Source organism: Haliotis rufescens, unplaced genomic scaffold, assembly GCF_023055435.1.
Source record: "Haliotis rufescens isolate VD_foot unplaced genomic scaffold, xgHalRufe1.0.p SCAF_1, whole genome shotgun sequence".
Taxonomy (NCBI): domain Eukaryota; kingdom Metazoa; phylum Mollusca; class Gastropoda; order Lepetellida; family Haliotidae; genus Haliotis; species Haliotis rufescens.
In genome coordinates, this window is record NW_025963779.1 from 34,039,872 (window position 1) to 34,059,865 (window position 19,994).

The 19,994-nt window shown below is 41.6% G+C and overlaps 1 protein-coding gene across 1 annotated transcript in view; it reads right to left on the reverse strand.

Annotated features, from left to right (window-relative positions):
* Window positions 1–3,052: 3,052 nt before the first annotated feature.
* The window catches only part of LOC124139446 (calmodulin-like), a 30,806-nt gene continuing 13,864 nt past the window's right edge, over window positions 3,053–19,994 (reverse strand). Inside the window, exons 2-5 of the mRNA XM_046506499.2 lie at window positions 15,880–16,023; window positions 10,196–10,293; window positions 8,303–8,453; window positions 3,053–5,110 (exon numbers count right to left, since the gene is read on the reverse strand). Of these exons, the coding sequence (XP_046362455.1) occupies window positions 5,079–5,110; window positions 8,303–8,453; window positions 10,196–10,293; window positions 15,880–16,023 (425 nt within the window). The 3' untranslated portion in view covers window positions 3,053–5,078. The remainder of the gene's footprint in view (window positions 5,111–8,302; window positions 8,454–10,195; window positions 10,294–15,879; window positions 16,024–19,994) is intronic.

A 19,994-nucleotide genomic window follows, 5' to 3' on the forward strand; every position in this document is an offset into this window, starting at 1 on the left:
TGGCTCAGACAATCCAGTGATTGACATCATGAGCATCGATCCACACAATTGGGATAGATGACATGCATCAACCAAGTCAGCGAGATTGGTCTTAGGATTAACATATTTTACCGAACCCCATTTTACGTCACATACCCATTCCCTATACTATATCACCAGACCCTAAATAATGTTCGTGTGAAGCCCATTTCTGGTGTCCCCCGCCGTGATATTGCTGGAATATTGCTAAAAGCGGCGTAAAACCATACTCACTCACTCACTCACTCACTAAATAATGTTCAATTTGTTTTATTTGAAAATATATTGAGCTCTCATTTTTAATTACCACCACCCCCTCCCTGTAATGTTTTCATGAACACCTCTCCCTAACCACCCAGCCCACCCCTCCCCTAGGATAAATGACCAGTTCTAACCATACCACGTGATACATCAAACCAGGAGGTTGGTGTTACTAGCGAAAGCTTTGGGCTGTCCGAGAAGTACAGAGAGATTATTGGTCCAAGTGCCAGGTAGAACCTAGATGTATTCCATTTTTAGTACATTACTTGTAGACTGACGGTTTTGATCGGTGTTCATGCCATCAACCACCGGTTTGCCTATCCCAGGTAGTTTACTGGTCGTGTGATATAGTTAGACCTTGTACGGCGTTCCAACACTTACCTCAATAGTATACAGACGTTTGCATTACATCATAAGTAGTAGCAGGATCACTCGGGGTATGTAAGGTTTTATGCGTCCCACTTTAGGTTTTATACCACCCTATGTATCACATGTACCATGTAGTGATTCTGCTACAACGAATTTATATTACCGATATGTTTTAATACTATTATGACATTTTAAAAGAATTTAAACAAATTCAAAATTGATAGAAAACAGCTGTTCGATTGAGCGGAAGTAAGCTTGTTCTATGACAAGTGACTTTCAGTTCCTCGGAAAAAGCGTGCGGCTATTTGCTTGGGAGCGGGGTATAATGGATTTATTCTGCCTCTCAGAAATCCACGCGCAGCCTGTATTGCTCGTGGCGGGGTATAAGGGATTTATACTTCCGCTGAGAAATGTATTACCCTACAAGGGGTGTTACACAGTATTCTATCAAAATCAAGATCAAGGACCAATCAGGTCTCATCATTCTGACATGGAGGTATGATAAAATCTATTGATCCAGATGTCCCGGTCTATTTTACTGTGTACTTGTGTACCTATAGGACGTCGGGTTAACGAGGTTTTACTCTGTCATGTATGCGTAATTTAGAGATTTATGTATTGCTGCTGAATGTGAAATGTAACAGGCCTCTCATAACCGGCACACGCGAAACCAGAGATCTTAAAATATATATTTTATGGCCTCAGGCGAAAAGTAATTTTTTAAACAGTAGCCAATATGTTCATTTCGGCGTTCTTTTTGCGTATTTTCTAAAACACTATAAAGTATTCTAGGGTTATTGATGACGTTTCAGATTGATCATTGGTGATTGATTTGATACTGTACAGATACCCGTGGTCACTAATGTGATATGTTTCTTATTGAATTATCCGAGTAAATAACCGATAAATAGATTTCCAAATATACACGAAATTACGCCGAGGATGGTGATTCAGTAAAATGTCAAAAATATTATCAATGAACCTAATTTTCAGTAATTTTGCTGCCTACAATGACTGCGAGTGAACAGAAAATTTTCCTCAGAATTAAAAAATGCGAAGTGTATTTGTGCGCGTGATTTATGTTATGTTTTATTCGACTTCAAAGTGAGGGTTTAAGAGAAGGGACATATATGTCCCTGCATCTTCCTGAGGCAAGGGCGTTAACTAACTATAAAAGTCCAGTTTACACCCTTGCCGAACTAGGATGGAATTCCCAGGCTCGATCGTTGCGCCACTGATGGCTATTACGAGTCCATTCTACAGTATGTTCTACAGTACCGGTCAAGATGATCTGCTCGATAGTCAAGATCTGTATTGTAATAAAACGGGTCTTACCCCGCAAAGTGCATCAAATCACTTGAGCACCTTCATTAAAAACCTGAAAGAATTTGCAAAAAATCTGTCTACGCCCAGTTGGCGGTACATATGCTTTGCAAATCCTGCAGTCAACCGAAATCTGCACGTTAAAATCCATGTATTTTAGGAACTGGGTGTCTCGTTCGTTACGCGATTTTGATTAGACTATGCATAGACTCGTTAGTCCAGCCAAAATGTAACTACATAATTGCAGCCTTGTTCTGCCAGGGTGGAAACTGGACTTTTAACTCCCTTGCCTCGGGAAGATGATGTCCCTGTGGCATCCATGAGGTTAAACCGACGTCATATAGGTACCTTCAAATATTTGTCGTGCTATCGGTATTTCGAGACAAACGGAATGTCGACATTGTATTTCTGCCAAAGATTCTACCGGATCCAGATATTTATCAAGTTAGGTTTCGATGTATATCACATATACAAATATGAACAACCAAAAATGGACCGGTTTTACAAAGCGATGTTAGCCCTACGACTGACGTACGTCTGTGTAAAAGTATAGAAGTTACGACGGCCGTAACGCTACCCTTGTCGTACCTACCATACCTCGACACAGACTAATAATAGTCGTAGCTCAACGATCGCTTTGAAAATATCCCATTGACTAACATCTAGTCCCAGAAATAAAGTAAGCTTAGTTAAAAATATATATCTACAAAATATATAATATAAATCCAAATGGAGCCCAGAACAATGCTTAATATTAACTGAGGCAATTTAGTCTTACCACACTTTCTAAACTTGAGTGGGATTCATTTCCTAATTTATTCTCTAGGGTATGGGAGACAGGCAGGGTAACAACAAGTACCATATTTTAACGCGTTTTGGTAAGACGCGGCCGGGGATCGAAACCCCGACCTTCCGCTCTATCCACTAGACCACGGAGGCGGAGAACTTTTTTAACCAGTGAAACTCATGTCCGCCGTAGACAACAAAACCAAAAAAGCACTGGTTTTATTCAACGAAAACGTCCAGCTTTTTGCAGGTTAATATATGATGATATAACGTTATATAAACACAGACAGGCAGATTTATATAATGTGCATATGACTGCATATTTAATATCGGAGCATTTATACATAGACATGTAATTTCAAAGACACTTAAGAATATATCATTACTAAAGCCTTTCCATTTAACCAACAACCCTTCAGAGTGGGGACTGTAACAAAAAGCTAATTGACTCTGGACGATTGGAAACAGCTTGGTTGTAATTCATTGCCAATTCCGCCCACCAATAATATGAAAACAACTTTTTTTCCGGATTGGGTGTGCTTAAAGCTATAGCTACCATTAACGTAACTGATGTTTTTTCATGTTACGAGCAAAAATAAGCTATTGCAAAAACGCTTCTGGTTTTCCAATAATGAGGAAATTGTTTGAACTGAAATTTACACTATTGGAACAATACTTCCTATTTGTAAATAGTATCTGATCGATATTGGAAGTGTTGATTATCTCTTCGATTTCACTTCTATAGATTTTCTCTTTGGTATTTGATCCTGTTTGTCAGGTTTAGTTGGTTGTATATTTAGCTAAGGCCAAGCTTTGTGATACACAACACATATACACATATACGCACACAACAGACACAATGGTGGTAAATATCTATAGGTTGACGTGGGTTGATCATATCCGGGTACTTTAGAGTTCCTGGAAGATGCAAGAAGTAGATGCGGCCACATCGACCCGCTTCACCCTGACTAGAAGCATGATCCCTGGGGTTAGCACACCAAATAATTCAGAAACGTCAGGAAGAGATGTCGACAGCAAAAACCCAATCCACAGAGCGATCTTAGCGCTAAGACGATCGTAACCCTATACTTTAACATGGAGACTGACATCGTTGTGTTAAGATCGCGGAACGGCACCCTAACCATGTTTCACCCAAGCTGGGTTTTCGAAACTAAAGTTGCACTCGCGGAGGGTGGTGGGTGGTGGGTGGTGGGTGGGAGTCTAACCCCGTTTTATCATACGCCCTGGGATGGTGAGAGATACTTGTGGACCCTGTCCCCCGTAATTATAACACCAGGCACGCTAACAACAAGATGTTACCCCTGGGGATGGAAGGGCGGTGTGGGATACTGGGTTTGTCCCCCGTAACTATAACACCAGGAACGCTAACCCCTAGAAAGAAAGGACTGCGTTGGATACACGTGGATCCCGTATCGTTACTTCCAAACCTGACAACCCCCTGATGTTACCCCCGGGGAAGGGAAGGACCAATACTCACAGGCGCATACACCGTCAGTCGCCGTCACTGACCCAGTCCACGACCACTTCCTGTGTGCGCCGTCAGTGAGTGAGTATGGTCTTACGCCGCTTTTAGCAAAATTCCAGCAATATCACGGCGGGAGACACCAGAAATTGGCTTCACACATTGTACCCATGTCGGGAATCGAACCCGTGTCTTCGGCGTGACGAGCAACGCTTTAACCACTAGGCTACCCGACCGCCCCTTGTTCGCCGTCAGTGTTACACCCTTCTCTGCTTAATATAGCAGTTATTTGCCTGACACCTTTCTCTCTCGTTCATACACTTAGTCATCCAACCATAAATTTATATTTAGCTCTTCTAAAACGATTAAGGTGCTGTTTTCGGTACCAGTTTCTATCTAGTACTAATTCGTTTACTGATACCAAGCACGGACGCTAGATTAAGGAATCTAAAAAATCATCAGGTAACTGAAACAGTTGGTTACCCGGCAAAAAGATTTGTGTTTATTACGAATTCATATACCAATAAACCCTTTGTATTCTTTAATGACTGATCCTGTTCTGTGGTCTTGGTTCTTACACTACATGTTGTAGCCGGCGAAGGCGAAATATCACTCTTCATCTTGGTTATAAGTTCTGTGCGTCATAAATATTTGTTTATTTCCGCAATACACTGCGTGTGAACCGGCGTATTGACGGTTTTGGATAGCGGTTGAAGAAAATCTGTGAAGTACGAATAGTAAGGACCGGACAGGAAGTCGGTGTTAGCGGTGATTGCGCATGACAGCACAGGATGATTATATGTATATAGTAAAGGCACGTGACACATGGAGAGCGAGGTTATTGGTTCTCGATGATGTACTGGGCGAACTCTGAAAAATACAAATGAACATATTTGAATGAACATGGTGAAATAAATATATAGAACATATCCGGCTTTTGCCGGACTCGAATTTCCGATGACGTCAAGGTGATGTTTCATGGGTAATAATGTCACTTGGTTTCCCTATTCACGTTCCAGTACTGTAACGGAATATACGCAATTTCATCAATATGATTTCTTCGGCGCAATATGCGCAACTTTTCTGATCTTAAAATGTGTACAGCAGTTCTTGTTCGTTGTCAGTCGTCTCATTCCTTGGCTAACCGAGTGGTTACTCGGCCCCACTCGCCCCTTTCCGAAAATGGCCTTTCAGGTTGTCCCGGAACGACACAAGTAGTAACGAACGGTTCAATGGTGTCTACCATTCGTGACCAACTCGTGTTATTCCGGGACAAGCCGAATCGCGACTCGTGCCCATCTCGTGGCCATTTTTGCGACCGGGTTCCGTCTTAGCGCAAACGGGCATACTTAAAACAATTGTCAACTCGTTACGTAATGGTTCACACATTTTCCCCATATATTATATATATATATCAGATGCAATTTAAAGCACATCAGGTCGTGCGAAATTATGCAGTATGATTGAACACATTTAACTGTGTCTTTGGTATATTTTTAGATGCAAGACATATGTAAAATCAAAATTTATTTCTGAGGGATTCATTGACGAAGAACTTGAAATCATACGCACATTCTGATTGGTTTGTCGTATTTCGCACATAACATTTATCGACAGGGGGACGAGTCTTCTTGCAGGTTACGGAAAGGGGCGAGTGGTGACGAATGTGGTGTCTACCGGATTACAGAAAAGGGTCATCCTTGATTGCCTGTTTGAATACACGTTTCGTTTCATTCGCACTAATCCAGATCAGTGAGAAAGTTGGTTCTGACGCCGATTTGAACCATATTCAGTTATAACCCGGGCGCTCAGCTTTACGGTGAGAGGAACGCTCAAAGTCACACAGATTGAATGCCTTTACAGTTAGTTTGAAACGCTCGAGATCGGCTTTGGTCAATCATTTTAAAATCGGATCCTAGTTTTGCTACCGCTAAACAAAGATCTGAGGACGTATCAATATAGGTCACGTCAGAATAACCTTTCATGCGACCATTCACAGACGTACATGGATGTATGTACGTCTTTGGTCCAATTAGAGCGTCGCTAACCAGATCATGAACGTTACAGTCGGAATGTGTGTTCTGATCAAGCAGCCTCGAAAAGGTTAACATGAGGGATTCCGAACAAGTGTCTTTCTTTCGCTTCAATAGTATAAAGATTTGAAACGGAACAGACTTTCATAGACCGTGGGAAGTAATGCCATACAATATCGCCCATCTATTAAACATTCCAGAATTTTCTTTAGTTCAGTTTTCAAAGTCTAAATCGATATTTATCGAAGCGTTGCCTGGGAAGGAAGCCACCAGGTTGAAACTAGTGCCTTAAAGCTCGAGAAAGCTGCTTTCTGATTGGCTAACGTCGACTTCATTTCATTGGACGGTCACAGTTTGTGAAAGTTCATTGTGACGAGACTAAGACGTTTCTGACGTGTAGCGAGAACTAAGATCTGATTTGAATGAGATTGGGCTTTCGTGACAACAAACCAAGGTTCATAATCTGCGGGGCAAATGCGAACCAGCGATCACTGGCTAAGGGTCTCAATTCTTCACAGAGAGATGCTGCTGATGAACCGCGCCGCCTTACCAACTAGGCCCAGCAGGCTCATCAGAGATTTCCGACTGGAATAGTCACACTATATTTGAAGACCATTTGAATAATTGTCCACATCTAATTTGACACTTTAATTCTTTTTCTTTTTCCACAATAGAACCTGAATAACCCTATCACTTTAAAACTCGCTGTAATATTTGAAGTTCACTGCCGTCATATAGCTGGACAATTGCTGAGTGCGGCGTTAAACAACAAACAAACAAACAAACAAAACAAAACAAAACAAACAAACGATGAGGTTTATGGTCCTCGCAGAATCCTAAAATATCCTGTGGGGATTCCGGCTAAAGACATGGGAGAATAAAAGGATCGGTTGGTCAAGCTCGGTGACTTAGTTGAAAGTTTGTCACCTAGCGCCCTTGCTCATAATATTAATTACTGGTTTGTCTGGTCAAGACTCGCTCATTTAGGGACCGCCGCGACTTGGCTAGGCTATTACTGAGTGCGGCGATAAACAACATACGAAAGGCCTAGCCAGATCATGATCAGTCCAAAGTACGCGATGCTTATATACTCTTCTGATTCTTGTGAATCCAGCAATATTTTCATCAGTTCTAAAAACTGCTTTCAATAATCTTATGGTCTTCCACATTAATATCACCCCTTTTGCTTGTCTGATTTCATGAAGGCGCTAAATCCTGGCTTGCTACCAACACAGTGTGACCAAACTAATATTTGTCAATATTGATAGCATTGATCGTGATGCCAGGGTAGTCGGGCGTACAGATGAATGAATACAGCACTCAGAGCTAGCGGCATATCGCTTAGTTATACACTGGCCTGGATTATACACTGACTTGTATTAGGTGGCAAACAGTTTAATAATAGCCGTGAAGATGAGATAAGGGTCTGATTAATTGTTGGAAATACTCCGGCAGGAACAGCAAATAATGCATGGCCCTGTTAGTGATATCCGTTTTGTTCGGCATTATACAAAATAACGTCTTTTATTTCGTTGCCCCACTTTAGGAAATTGTATTATAGCGAATATACCATCTTTCAGGGTTTTATCCTCAACAGGATGTGATATTAATACTGAAATCAAATATTCATATCTGATCAATTTTTGAACAATGGATCCTATACATCACACCGCTGCTCACAACCGTGTGACGCCGAATTCCGCCATGAAATCATAAACGGAGGAGCCTAAAGAAACTATACCTCTCAGTATGTTATCATATGTTTGATATTCAATTGGAAATATCTGTAGTTAGCAATATTAAATCCAAAATAATGAAGTGAAATGTCGCTTAGTCAGCACTCGAAAATACCATCTACATGGTTTGTTTTTAAAAAATATATTTTGTTTTAAATCTTTTATCGCACATTACACAACTGGTGATGGGTTTCTTAGACATCTTATCTTTGAAAATCAATATAAGTACCACACTCAGCGTTAACTAAGTCGTCTATTATGAGTACTTCGTAAAAATGATACAGGACATGTACCTTTCATGCAGAGGACCCCGTCCCCATCTTTGTCTGCGCATCTGATGATGTCGTCGGCGTCGGCGTCCGTGAGCGGCTTCTCACCCATCCACTTCATCCCCTCCTGCAGCTCCCGCCGACAGATGTAGCCGTCCTTGTTTGTGTCGAACTTCTACACAGACAGACAAGATTGTCAGCCAGGTCCACATGTAGCATCACGGGCTAAGGCTGCCATTGTACCTTGTTTATTTAATGCATATAAAACCACAAGAACCATCAAACATATGCAAAATCGTCATCAACGTTGCATAATCGATTTAAAACTTCATCACTTCACATCAACAATTGAAAGTTAAAATTCCCCGACGCATATCAGAATACATATATAGTATCAATGCTTATAGCTTTGTTTGTTTGTTTGTTTGTTTATTTGTTGTTTAACGTCATACTCAGCAATATTCCAGCTATACGACAACTATCTGTAAATAATCGAGTCTGACATCATGAGCATCGATACACACTATTGGGATACGTAGACATGCATCAACCAAGTCAGCAAGCCTGACCATCCGATCCCGTTAGTCGCCTCTTACGACAAGCAGAGTCGCCTTTTACGACAAGCATGGGTTGCTGAATATCTATGCTTATAGTTAATCATATTCATAAAAAAGCTTTTATTCATGATCAAATCTAATTAGCTTTCCCGATGACGTCACTGGGCTGTAAACTATAGTACCGCACCACAGGGGTTAAGTATGTTATAAATAGCTTTTGTCAACCGAAGTATGACGTAAATCGGTTATTTGTGCTGACATATCAAACAAAGTTAACCTGGGCTATACCGTGGCCAACGCGGGCTCACCAGAGTTGCCCAAGGTTTTGAAATTGAACGCGAGCACTGTCATTGCAATCGTCAGTGACTGTTGGGTCGCACACTCGGCTATCATTCTCAATAGGTAATTGATAAAGCAGTTTCCTGCATTTAGACGTCATAGGTGAGGTGAAATGGGTTTTTTAATGTCGCGTTCAAGGTTGTTGCGCTTATATAGCGACGTTTAGTCGTCATAACTACAAACTAAAATGCATTATTAATCCAGGATTAGGAAATCGGTTCTGTTAACAATAAAGTGCAATGGTGTGATCAAAACGATGATTGCACAGAGGGAAAAACAACGGTTTGAGGATTAACGTATATGACATTTTTACATTCCTTTATTAAAACAACTGGCAAACACCAATCAACCGTGACTAACATGTGCCAAGTGCCCCGGTTGGGTGTCCGTCGCAAAATAAATAAAAAAGATGTCCGGAATAGCAATAAAAAAGAACCCGTTTGGGCCATTTTGACTTTTGACCGTTTTGCCTTTTTAATACCCGTTTTGACGTGTGGCCGTCCCAACATAATAGAATGGACATAAATTACACTGTAAAATGGAGGGTGAACAGGGAGTGTCAGGAAATGAATGCTATATCTGCTTTGCGAGATTGATCAGGATAGAAAATACATAATGCAACAATGCGTTTGAATGTACTCTCAACTCCCTGGGGAGAGTCCGACGATAAGCATGTTTCCGTGCGCCAGTCGCATAATGCCGTGCCTGTGGCACACCATCACCTCATGCATCTTTCATATCTGTGAATAGTATCTGATTCAATAGATCTGCCCGAACCGCCACAACAGTTTTCATGGTATTTCAACCCCACTGTTCCAAATCAGTTTTATTTTGGTAATTTACAAGGACGTAAATCAAAACCAGAATTGATCATCTTGATTCCCATATCGACCCTGCATGTTTTGAAAGGTAACATTAAAACCAGGTTTTCATTGGCACGCAACTAAACTACCTCAAAATGGCTCTTTGATGACGTGATCCATGCCTGGTAATGTTCACACGCTGTGAGTTGTCTACTTACTGCAAAGGTCTCTCTGATCTCGGTCTCAAGTGCTTTATTTTCTTTGTACTTTACCGCCATCATTTCTGCAAACTCTTCGAATTCAATCGACCCGCTGTCTGCAATACAATTTACAAGCACACCGTTAGTCTGAAATTCACAGAAATCTAATCAATGTCACGATAAAACAGGTCATGTCTTCACAGGGGGCGGTCGGGTAGCCTAGTGGTTAAAGCGTTCGCTCGTCACGCCGAAGACCCGGGTTCGATTGCCGACATGGGTACAATGTGTGAAGCCCATTTCTGGTGTCCCCCGCCGTGATATTGCTGGAATATTGCTAAAAGCGGCGTAAAACCATACCCACTCACTCACTTTACAGAGTTGGACTAAAACAAGTGGGTGAGTGAGTAAGTTGGATTCAACGAATCAACGAATATGGTTTTACGCCGCTTTAGAAATATTCCAGCCGTAATAGGGAAGGGGGACACTAGAAATGGGCTTCACACACAGGAAAGGAATAGGAAAGCCCGAAGTGATGCAATTCTTAGACGTTTACCACTTTGGTGAATCCCACGAGCACGGGTATGGTGTAGAGTAACATATAGTCCCTGTTTAAGTTCTGTTTAAGGTTAAATAAAACTAATTCTAAAAGCGAGCCCTTCAGTATTATCGAACCCTCAAATGGAATGGAGTGATTGCTCTGATGTCTGTTACAGGGACTAGGATATGGTGCTGATAAACCTAGAAACATGATCATGACGAACCGGGATTCGAACCCACATTATAGGAATCTGGCGTGCTGAAGGGACGCAACTCTGCACACCGAACAGCGACACCTTATACAGATGACTGACCACGCTTACCCCAGACTCAAAAGAACTAATACCACATCCCAAGAATTCGCATGTGTACGCCTTTATGGGATCTTCGAATATATACCATTTATACGAATACTATTAAGGAAAGGAATATGTTAAAGTTGAAAAAAAGTGAGGGAGCTGTATGTTGAGCTATATTTCAGCTATACCATGGCGATGAACACGTTTGAAGAATAGTCTCGAACACGAGCAAACGCTTTACCACAAGGCCCCATTGCCCTTGATAACAAATATAACCTGAGGGTACTCTATGAAACAGAGGAAGACACTGGTATAACGCAACGCTTAAACCATCACTTGAAATATACACTACTGTTATAAAACGAAACTAGTTAATTTCTAGAAAAACAGAATTCTGTGTTCCACAAAAAGCCATTTAAACGCTCTCACGTCATTCATTGCAATAGCTATCTAGAACTTTGTGATGATAGACGCCATTCAACTGATAAACAAACGAGTATTAATGACATCCCATGTGAGTCCAAAGCGCTGGCAAAATGGCAACTATTGACTCTGACCGCTGATAATTTGGTTTTGTAAAAACGTAAAGGTAACTGTTTTGCACTTATGATAAAATGATCGCTTCTATAGAGGGGAAACCATTCATGATATTCAAACCAGGTAATAACGTCACGCCTATTGAACAAAAAAAACAGTGGAAAGATAGCTGCCCTTAGATATATCCGAGGTACCGTATTTCCTCGAGTAAACTCCGGAGTCTTGATTAAACGCCGGGCCGCGATTAAACGCCGGGAAGTTTGTATGCATGGAATTCTCCGTATGGTTACCTTTGCGATTAAACGCCGGGGGTAAAGAGTGTCTAAAAGAAATATACGCCCTGGCGTTTAATAGAGGAAATACGGTAGTCGAACAGCACGTTACTTTGTTCTCCGTAGTTTAGTACATATTGTAACCTTTGGCAGGAAATATCGATGTATCATACAACGCTTGGAGGTGAATAATATTGACACTGACACTAAACGTGGTCCATATGTACTACAACAAATAACGTGCATACACACACTTGAGGCATTCAAGGACAATCTTTTATATATATCTGGGATTCGACCAGGTGTTTCGCCGTTCCAGCAGTATTCTTGTCATCTCCCGATGGGAGACACCTCAAGGAGGCTTCGTACATTGTTCCTATGTGGGGATTCTAAACGGTCATTTGGCCTGACGAGCGAGCATTGTAATGTTTATTATATGGTCGAAGCTGTATATATGCAAGGAAGTAAACATGTTTTGAACATTTACATTATTATGTATATTGAGATAAAGATGTGTTTTTGTCTTCGTTTAATGATAAATTCAGTTTTGCATTTCATACGTGAGTTAATGAGAAGGTATTATTTTACGCCGCTTTGAGGAGTATTCCATCCATATCGCGACAGGTGGACATACGCAAGTGGAGCTTCGGGCATCTAATACGTTCTGTCAAGATCTGTGGAGTGAAGAAGAGTGAGTGAGTATGGTTTTACGCCGCTTTTAGCAATATTCCAGCAATATCACGGCGGGGGACACCAGAAATGGGCTTCATACATTGTACCCATGTCGGGAATCGAACCCGGGTCTTCGGCGTGACGAGCGAACGCTTTAACCACTAGGCTACCCGACCGCCCCTGAACTTGAAGACATGTGCAGTGGTATGTTCGACATATCCGTCCTCAGTCGACGCCCACAGAGCTTCCGGTTCACGGGTTGGTCACATTGGAAGACGTCTCAAACATGTGTGACTAAAGTCTTCTGTGTTCCTCATCAGCTGACACTGACGTATTTTACTCACTAACCCATACATCCAACAGAACGCCCGTTGCGTGCTACAGTAAGTCAATGTTAAGTCCTGTTTAACAAAGCTCAGCGACAAACGTTTGATAGTTTCGTCTGTCGTATTTCTCCGACAAGCGTTTGATAGTTTCGTCTGTCGTATTTCTCCGACAAGCGTTTGATAGTTTCGTCTGTCGTATTTCTCCGACAAGCGTTTGATAGTTTCGTCTGTCGATTCTCTCTGACAAGCATTTGATAGTTTCGCCTGTCGTATTTCTCCGACAAGCGTGTGATAGTTTCATCAGTCGTATCTCTCTGAAAAGCGTGTGACAGTTTCGTCACTCGGATCTCAGAGCATCACATATATTGTCACGCCGAAAACGAGGTTTAGAATACCCACATGGTTACAATGTGTCAAGCACATCTTTGTTATCGCCCGTCAATAATGGCCAAACTATTGCTACGAACGGAATACAACTAATGTCACTCACACACACTCGTCCAATCTTACAAATGTTTGTTTGTTGTTTAACCCCGCACTCAGCAAAATCCCAGCTAGACGACGTCGGTCTGTAAATAATCGAGTCTGGACCAGGAATTCCAGTGCTTGACTTCACGAGCATCGATCCACGCAATTAGGATACGATGACATCAATCAGCCAAGTCAGCGAGCCTGACCACCCAATCCCGTTAGTCGCCTCTTACGACAAGCATGGGTTGCTGAAGACCAATTCTAACCCAGATCTTCACGGGTATGAATCTCACAGAAATATTCTTAGCAATAATGTCCACGGCACATGCAATATGCTCACTTCAATGGAAAAGCATTAATTGCCTTGTGGAAAGGAAATATATATGCAACACTAAAACCTATGCAATGTTCGTCAGAAGCCACGACCCCACCAAACTGAGGAACAAAAGAAACTGGACCTCTGATTTTATCATGTTATATTTTCAGTTGAAATTAGTCAGCACTCAAATAATACTTCTACATGGTTTTATTTTTTTATAATTTAATTTGGTTTAAAACTTTTAATGATGATATTTTCCCGCATAATACTCAGCTACTGATGGGTGTCTTAGACATCTCGTCTTTGAAAATAAAAAAAGTTACTTTTCTCGGCACAAATTTACAACATTTCAAACATTTTAGGGGTCGTGTGGTTGCACATTTCTGAAATTTCTTATGAGATACGGACCCAGGAGCATAAGCGAAGCACATTTGCACAACGAACTCCAGTCTCATTGTATAGCGCTACGCCCGTGTGACGCTAAGAACCAAGCACATTCGTTACATTTCGTTCGATAAGTCAAAGCCTACAAGGACATCGTACCGCGCACCCATCGCATCTACGCTTCGAACGATTAAATGTCATACATCACAAAGCATTTTACTTATGACCCTCAAGACTAGTGAATAATACATCCCCTGTATGCAGTAGATACGCTTATTGATTATCAGAACCAAAGGTTACCTAAATGTTCGTCTAATAGCGAAACAATCCTATTCAAGCCTCAAGGTAGTTAACGCATCAGAAGTCAGAGATGTTGGAAAGAAGAGTGCACTTCGCCTCCCAGATGCAGAGAAGCTCCTTTTGTTTAGGCGCATAATCTCATAATCTTTAAACGTTCTAAGATGTGATCTTTGATAAGCTCAGAACGCTTGCACAGTTGGACCCAATGATAAGAAAGGCACTCGGAGGAAACCATTGGCCCGTGCAAAGACATGCTTGTGTTAACTCACTAACAATACATGCACACACTGCAGTCAACTGCAAACAACCTGCTCTTATGGTAAATAATATCACGAGAAATCCCTATTGAGTGCACCATCGAGGACATTCTCAGGTTTTCTATACTCTTACCAGAGGACTACCATGTATTTACTTGATGCCACGTACATGCTCCGCTGACAAGCTGTGTGAACATGCTCTTGCTCCAGGTGCAGTTGAGGGTCAGTGATTCATTATGTCCTGACCTAAGGGCCCACGGGATCGATAGGAATCTACAGTCCTACAGGGTTGATAGTAGCTCGAATGCCTACAGGGTTGATAGTAGCTCGAATGCCTACAGGGTTGATAGTAGCTCTAAAGCCTACAGGGTTGATAATAGCTCGAAGGCCAACAGGATTTATAGTAGCTCGAAGGCATACAGGGTTGATAGTAGCTCTAAAGCCTAGAGGATTGATAGAAGCTCGAAGGCATACATGGTTGATAGTAGCCCTAAAGCCTACAGGGTTGATAGTAGCTCGAAGACCTACATGATTGATAGTAGCTCGAATGCCTACAGGGTTGATAGTAGCTCTTAAGCCTACATGACTGATAGTAGCTCGAAGGCCAACAGGATTGATAGTAGCTGGAAGGCCTACAGGGTTGATAGTAGATCTAAAGCCTAGAGGATTGATAGTAGCTCGAAGGCCCAGAGGATTGATAGTAGCTCGAAGGCATACAGGGTTGATAGTAGCCCTAAAGCCAACAGGGTTGATAGTAGCTCGAAGACCTACAGGATTGATAGTAGCTCGAAGGCCAACAGGGTTGATAGTAGCTCTAAAGCCTACACAGTTGGTAGTAGCTCGAAGATCTGCAGGATTGATAGTAGCTCGAAGGCCAACAGGGTTGAAAGTAGCTCTAAAGCCTACAAGGTTGATAGTAGCTCTAAAGCCTACATGATTAACAATAGCTCGAAAGCCTTCAAGACCGTTACTACTGTCCGAAAGGGTTGTAAATAACCTGGATAAGACAATCCAGGGATTGATATTATGAGCAACGATCCACGCCACCGGGGTCAGATGACACGCATTCAACCAAGTCACCAAGCCTGACCACCCGATCTATTAAGTCGGCCCTTATAATAATAGCTTCCTGCGGACCAATTCTAACCCGGAATCCCCCGGGGTCAAAGTGCTGTCTTTTATTATCGTGGCCTAGAAGCCTACTTTATTGAATATAGTAGCCCTTAAAAATGAAGCTTACAGGATTCATTGGTGAAACCAGATCTCCTAAACTGCACACACAAAGCCTCCCTTACTAACAGACAATGAGTGAGTAGAGGTTTACGTACTATCGAGGTCGGCTTTGGCTATCATGTCCTTAATCTCCTGGTCGGAGGAGCGGCACTTGTTCTGGGTCATCACGTCCTTGAACTCTTCGTGAGAGATGCTGCCACTATTGTCACGGTCCATCAAACGAAACGTCTTCTGAAAATCTGGAAATATCAAAATGTTCAGTCAGAAAACACATCATTGTTTCAACATCACGATTGTCTGGGGTCTGACCAAGTTCAAAAACAAATCTTTATCACCTCACAACTTCTGCCAACTCCGTCAATCTAGCAGTAACCTCCTCATTAATTACGTCTTGTCCGGAAACAAGATTCAGACAGCGACATCGCCCCTTCACAGCCCTGGGCACCGTTCCACAAAGCGATCTTAGCGTTACGACTATCGTAAGCCGGTGTTAAAGTATGGGACTTACGATCACCTTAGCGCTAGGATGGCTTTGTGGAACGGGGCCCTAGTGCCTAGATCTTGCAATATTACGAGATTTCGAACGAGGGAACATATTTTGTTTTCACTAAACTACGATGCCTGCCGATTAAATGCGCTATGCCATAAACTGAAATTGAGACTACGACACATCCATGTGATCTTTGTAAAACCTCACTAAGTCTGTGGAGAGATGACACATGTTAGAGACAACTGCAGTGTAATAACAACACACAAAAACATGAACAAAATACAACAAAACTCGTTGCATGGTTGAAACTGACGTTGTGCGTCATATCCAATTATACGATATAGCACATATCTGAAATACATTGTTTTGAACGCTTAAAAAACACTAACACTGTGGTCGATAAAGTGAAGCTCTTCATCAATATTATTTCTATCAATGTTTTTCACCTTTTGTCTCGAGGAATATATTGATTTGGAAAGACATCTAACAATATACAGAACATTATTTACACTCAAAGACGAGGGTTGGTCAAAAGGTTCTAAGCCTGACTAACATTCAACTAAGGGCCATAACAAAGTGAACTAGTCAATGTAGTACATTGCTTGAGAAGTTCATTGCAAGTGTATTTGGTCTGTTGAGGCCGTTTGTATATTAGTGACAGCCAGTTGAACATGACAGGGGGCCAAATGGACACAAAAAGAGGAAAGAACGAGTACCCAGCAGTCATCAAGTTTTTTGACTTTAGAGAAAGTACTCACCAAGAAACTCATAACCGCATGTCACAAGTATATGGGGATAAGTGCCCTAGCTATTCCACTGTTAAACGTTGGTCAGCTATGTTTAGGTCTTGGTAGAACAAGCCTTATGACCCAAGGGGTGGACGTGACTCAACTTCCATCAATGAAGTTTCAATCAAGGAGATAGAAAAACTTATACTGTCAGACAGGCGTATTACCATTGCTGAACTTGAGGAAGACTCAGGTCTAAGCCATGGATCCATTGAAACTATTATTCATGAACATTTACAGATGAATAAGATATGTGCTCGTTTGGTGCCAAAGTTTCTAAATTCTGATCTTAAGGAAGAAAGAAATGACATAGTCAGAGAAAATGTTTAGCTAATTGAGTAGGATTCTGCCAAATTCAAAAAAGAGATTAGTAACAGGTGGTGCTATATGGGTCTACCATTATGATCCCGAGTCAAAACGTCATTCCATGGAATGGCACCATGCCACTTCTCCGGCACCAAAGAAATACAAGCCTTCAAGATCAGTGAAGACAGCTGTGGCCATTGTATTCTGGGATTCAAAGAATGTGATCCTTGTTGATTACTTAGAAAGTCAAAAGACGATTATCGGTGCTTACTGATTTGCTTCATCGCCCGAAAGATTCTATCAAAGAAAGCGGCGCGGAACGCTGACTGCTGGATTTCTTCTACTTCATGACAATGCCTCTTGTAACACCTCTCGACTTGCAAAGGCTGCCGTGCGACAATGTTGGCTCGAAGAGCTTCCTCACCCTCATACTCGCCAGACCTGGCACAAACTGATTTCCACCTTTTAACCGGGAGAACACCTTCGTGGAAAGCGCTATGACGACAACGATGACCTCAAAGCGGCTGTGAATGGGTTTTTCAGGGTGGCTTTGAAAAGCTTGACTATCGATACGAGAAATGTATTGAAAAGCTGGGAGATTATGTTGAAAAATAAAATTAAAAACGCATTCACAATTGTTTGTCTTGTTTGTTAGGCTTATAATGTTTTGACCAGCCTTCGCAGTAGCAGAGTTTACCCTAGAATCAGATGGCCTGGTGTTCGTGGTGGTTACTGATGCCAAAGAAACACAAGTTGGCATGGAAATCAAAAGGGTATTCTTTTTGAATGTTACTCTCCTTTTGGATAATGAAACAGCATCACGTGACAATGTGCTTGCCAAACTCAATGTGATTAAAAGCTGCAGGATGAATCGTTTCCGACCTGACTGTCAACTGATATAATACCCAGCGCCATGAATATTCGATCAATCGCACGTCCTGACCGATTTGTAATGACATGTACTTGGCCGTTTTGTACTGACATCGTATTTAGTCGTTTTGGTTTGACATGATACCTGCCTGTCTTGTATTTACATATTATTTGGCCGTTTGACACTCAAGGTTTTGGATTGATGTCGCACCAGACAGTCTTGGATTGACATCGTACCTGCCTGTCTTGGATTAACACATCTATTTGGCTGTCTTGGGCTGACATCAGACTTGGCTGTCTTGGGGTGACATCTTACCAGACTGTCTTGGATTGACATCGTACCTGCCTGTCTTGGATTAACACATCTATTTGGCTGTCTTGGGCTGACATCAGACTTGGCTGTCTTGGGGTGACATCTTACCAGACTGTCTTGGATTGACATCGTACCTGCCTGTCTTGGATTAACACATCTATTTTGCTGTCTTGGGCTGACATCAGACTTGGCTGTCTTGGGGTGACATCTTACCGGACTGTCGTTCGACACGTTGACACCGTTCCCGATTATATGTATCAATGTTCACCGTCACGGCACGTTGATCTTTGACCTAGTGCCGTAAAGCGTCGCTATCAACTTCGCGGATTTATGTCCTTCAGCTGTCAGGTTTCTCATGTTTCGAAACCCATATGATCCTTGCTCTGACAACATTTGTCCAGTCGCGATTGAAAACAACCGAAAACTAAATAACGTAGTCGTTGCTTCTATGTACGCCAAGTTCATAAAGAGAACCGTTTGACACAAGAATGGAATTCTCATTATTGATCTCTTTTTAAAACCTCAATACACGTACTTCAACACCTTCATTTGACAGTGTTTCCCAAAGGACTTATCTGTGACAACTGAGACAATAATGGAGGATCTCAGTTGGGTTTCGCAACTGTAAATAAACAACCACGTGCTCGTGCTGTGCAGCATTAATGCAAAATAGTCAAGCATGCTAGAGCTGGGTTTTCATTCACATAAACAATGTTATTCTGTGCAAATATTCACAGTTAACCATTAGTCGATAATGCTTGTCTGTCATATTGCGCCCTGTGTTTAGAGCTTTAATCAATAGAAGACAAGTTGATGTTTGCTCATCAAAACGTTGGTGGTGACACATTAAGTTTTCATGATGCGAGGGACTGATTTGTTGCCATAGCACACTGATAACGCAAACACGGTGGGACAATATGACATGTTATTTCAGAGATAAATATAGTTTCAGATGTGCCCTGTCACGTGGCCTTTTCTCGTTACGAAATAGAATCTACGAACTCCGATGAGTCATATATTTTTATTTTTTATTTCATGAAACCGTGTTTGAAAATTGGTAATATTGGAACGTGTATATAGCCAATCAAACTAGCGACAACAGTCAGAGGAATTATTACCCACGAAATGCGTAACGGAAATTAAATATGGGTACCCGACAGTTTTGGATCTAGCCTTGTAGGACGACGTGTTTTGCATAGAAACTTGATAGGCTGAAAGTGAGAAATATCTGTAGATATTTGGAATTAGTTAAAGATATGGAGATTATGGATAAGGATATTGATATATGGATGAGGATATGGATATATGGATGAGGAAATGGATATATGGATGAGGAAATGAGATGGATATATGGATAAGGATATGAGATATGGATAAGGATATGGATATGGATATATGGATAATGATATGGATAATGGATGAGGATATTGATATATGGATGAG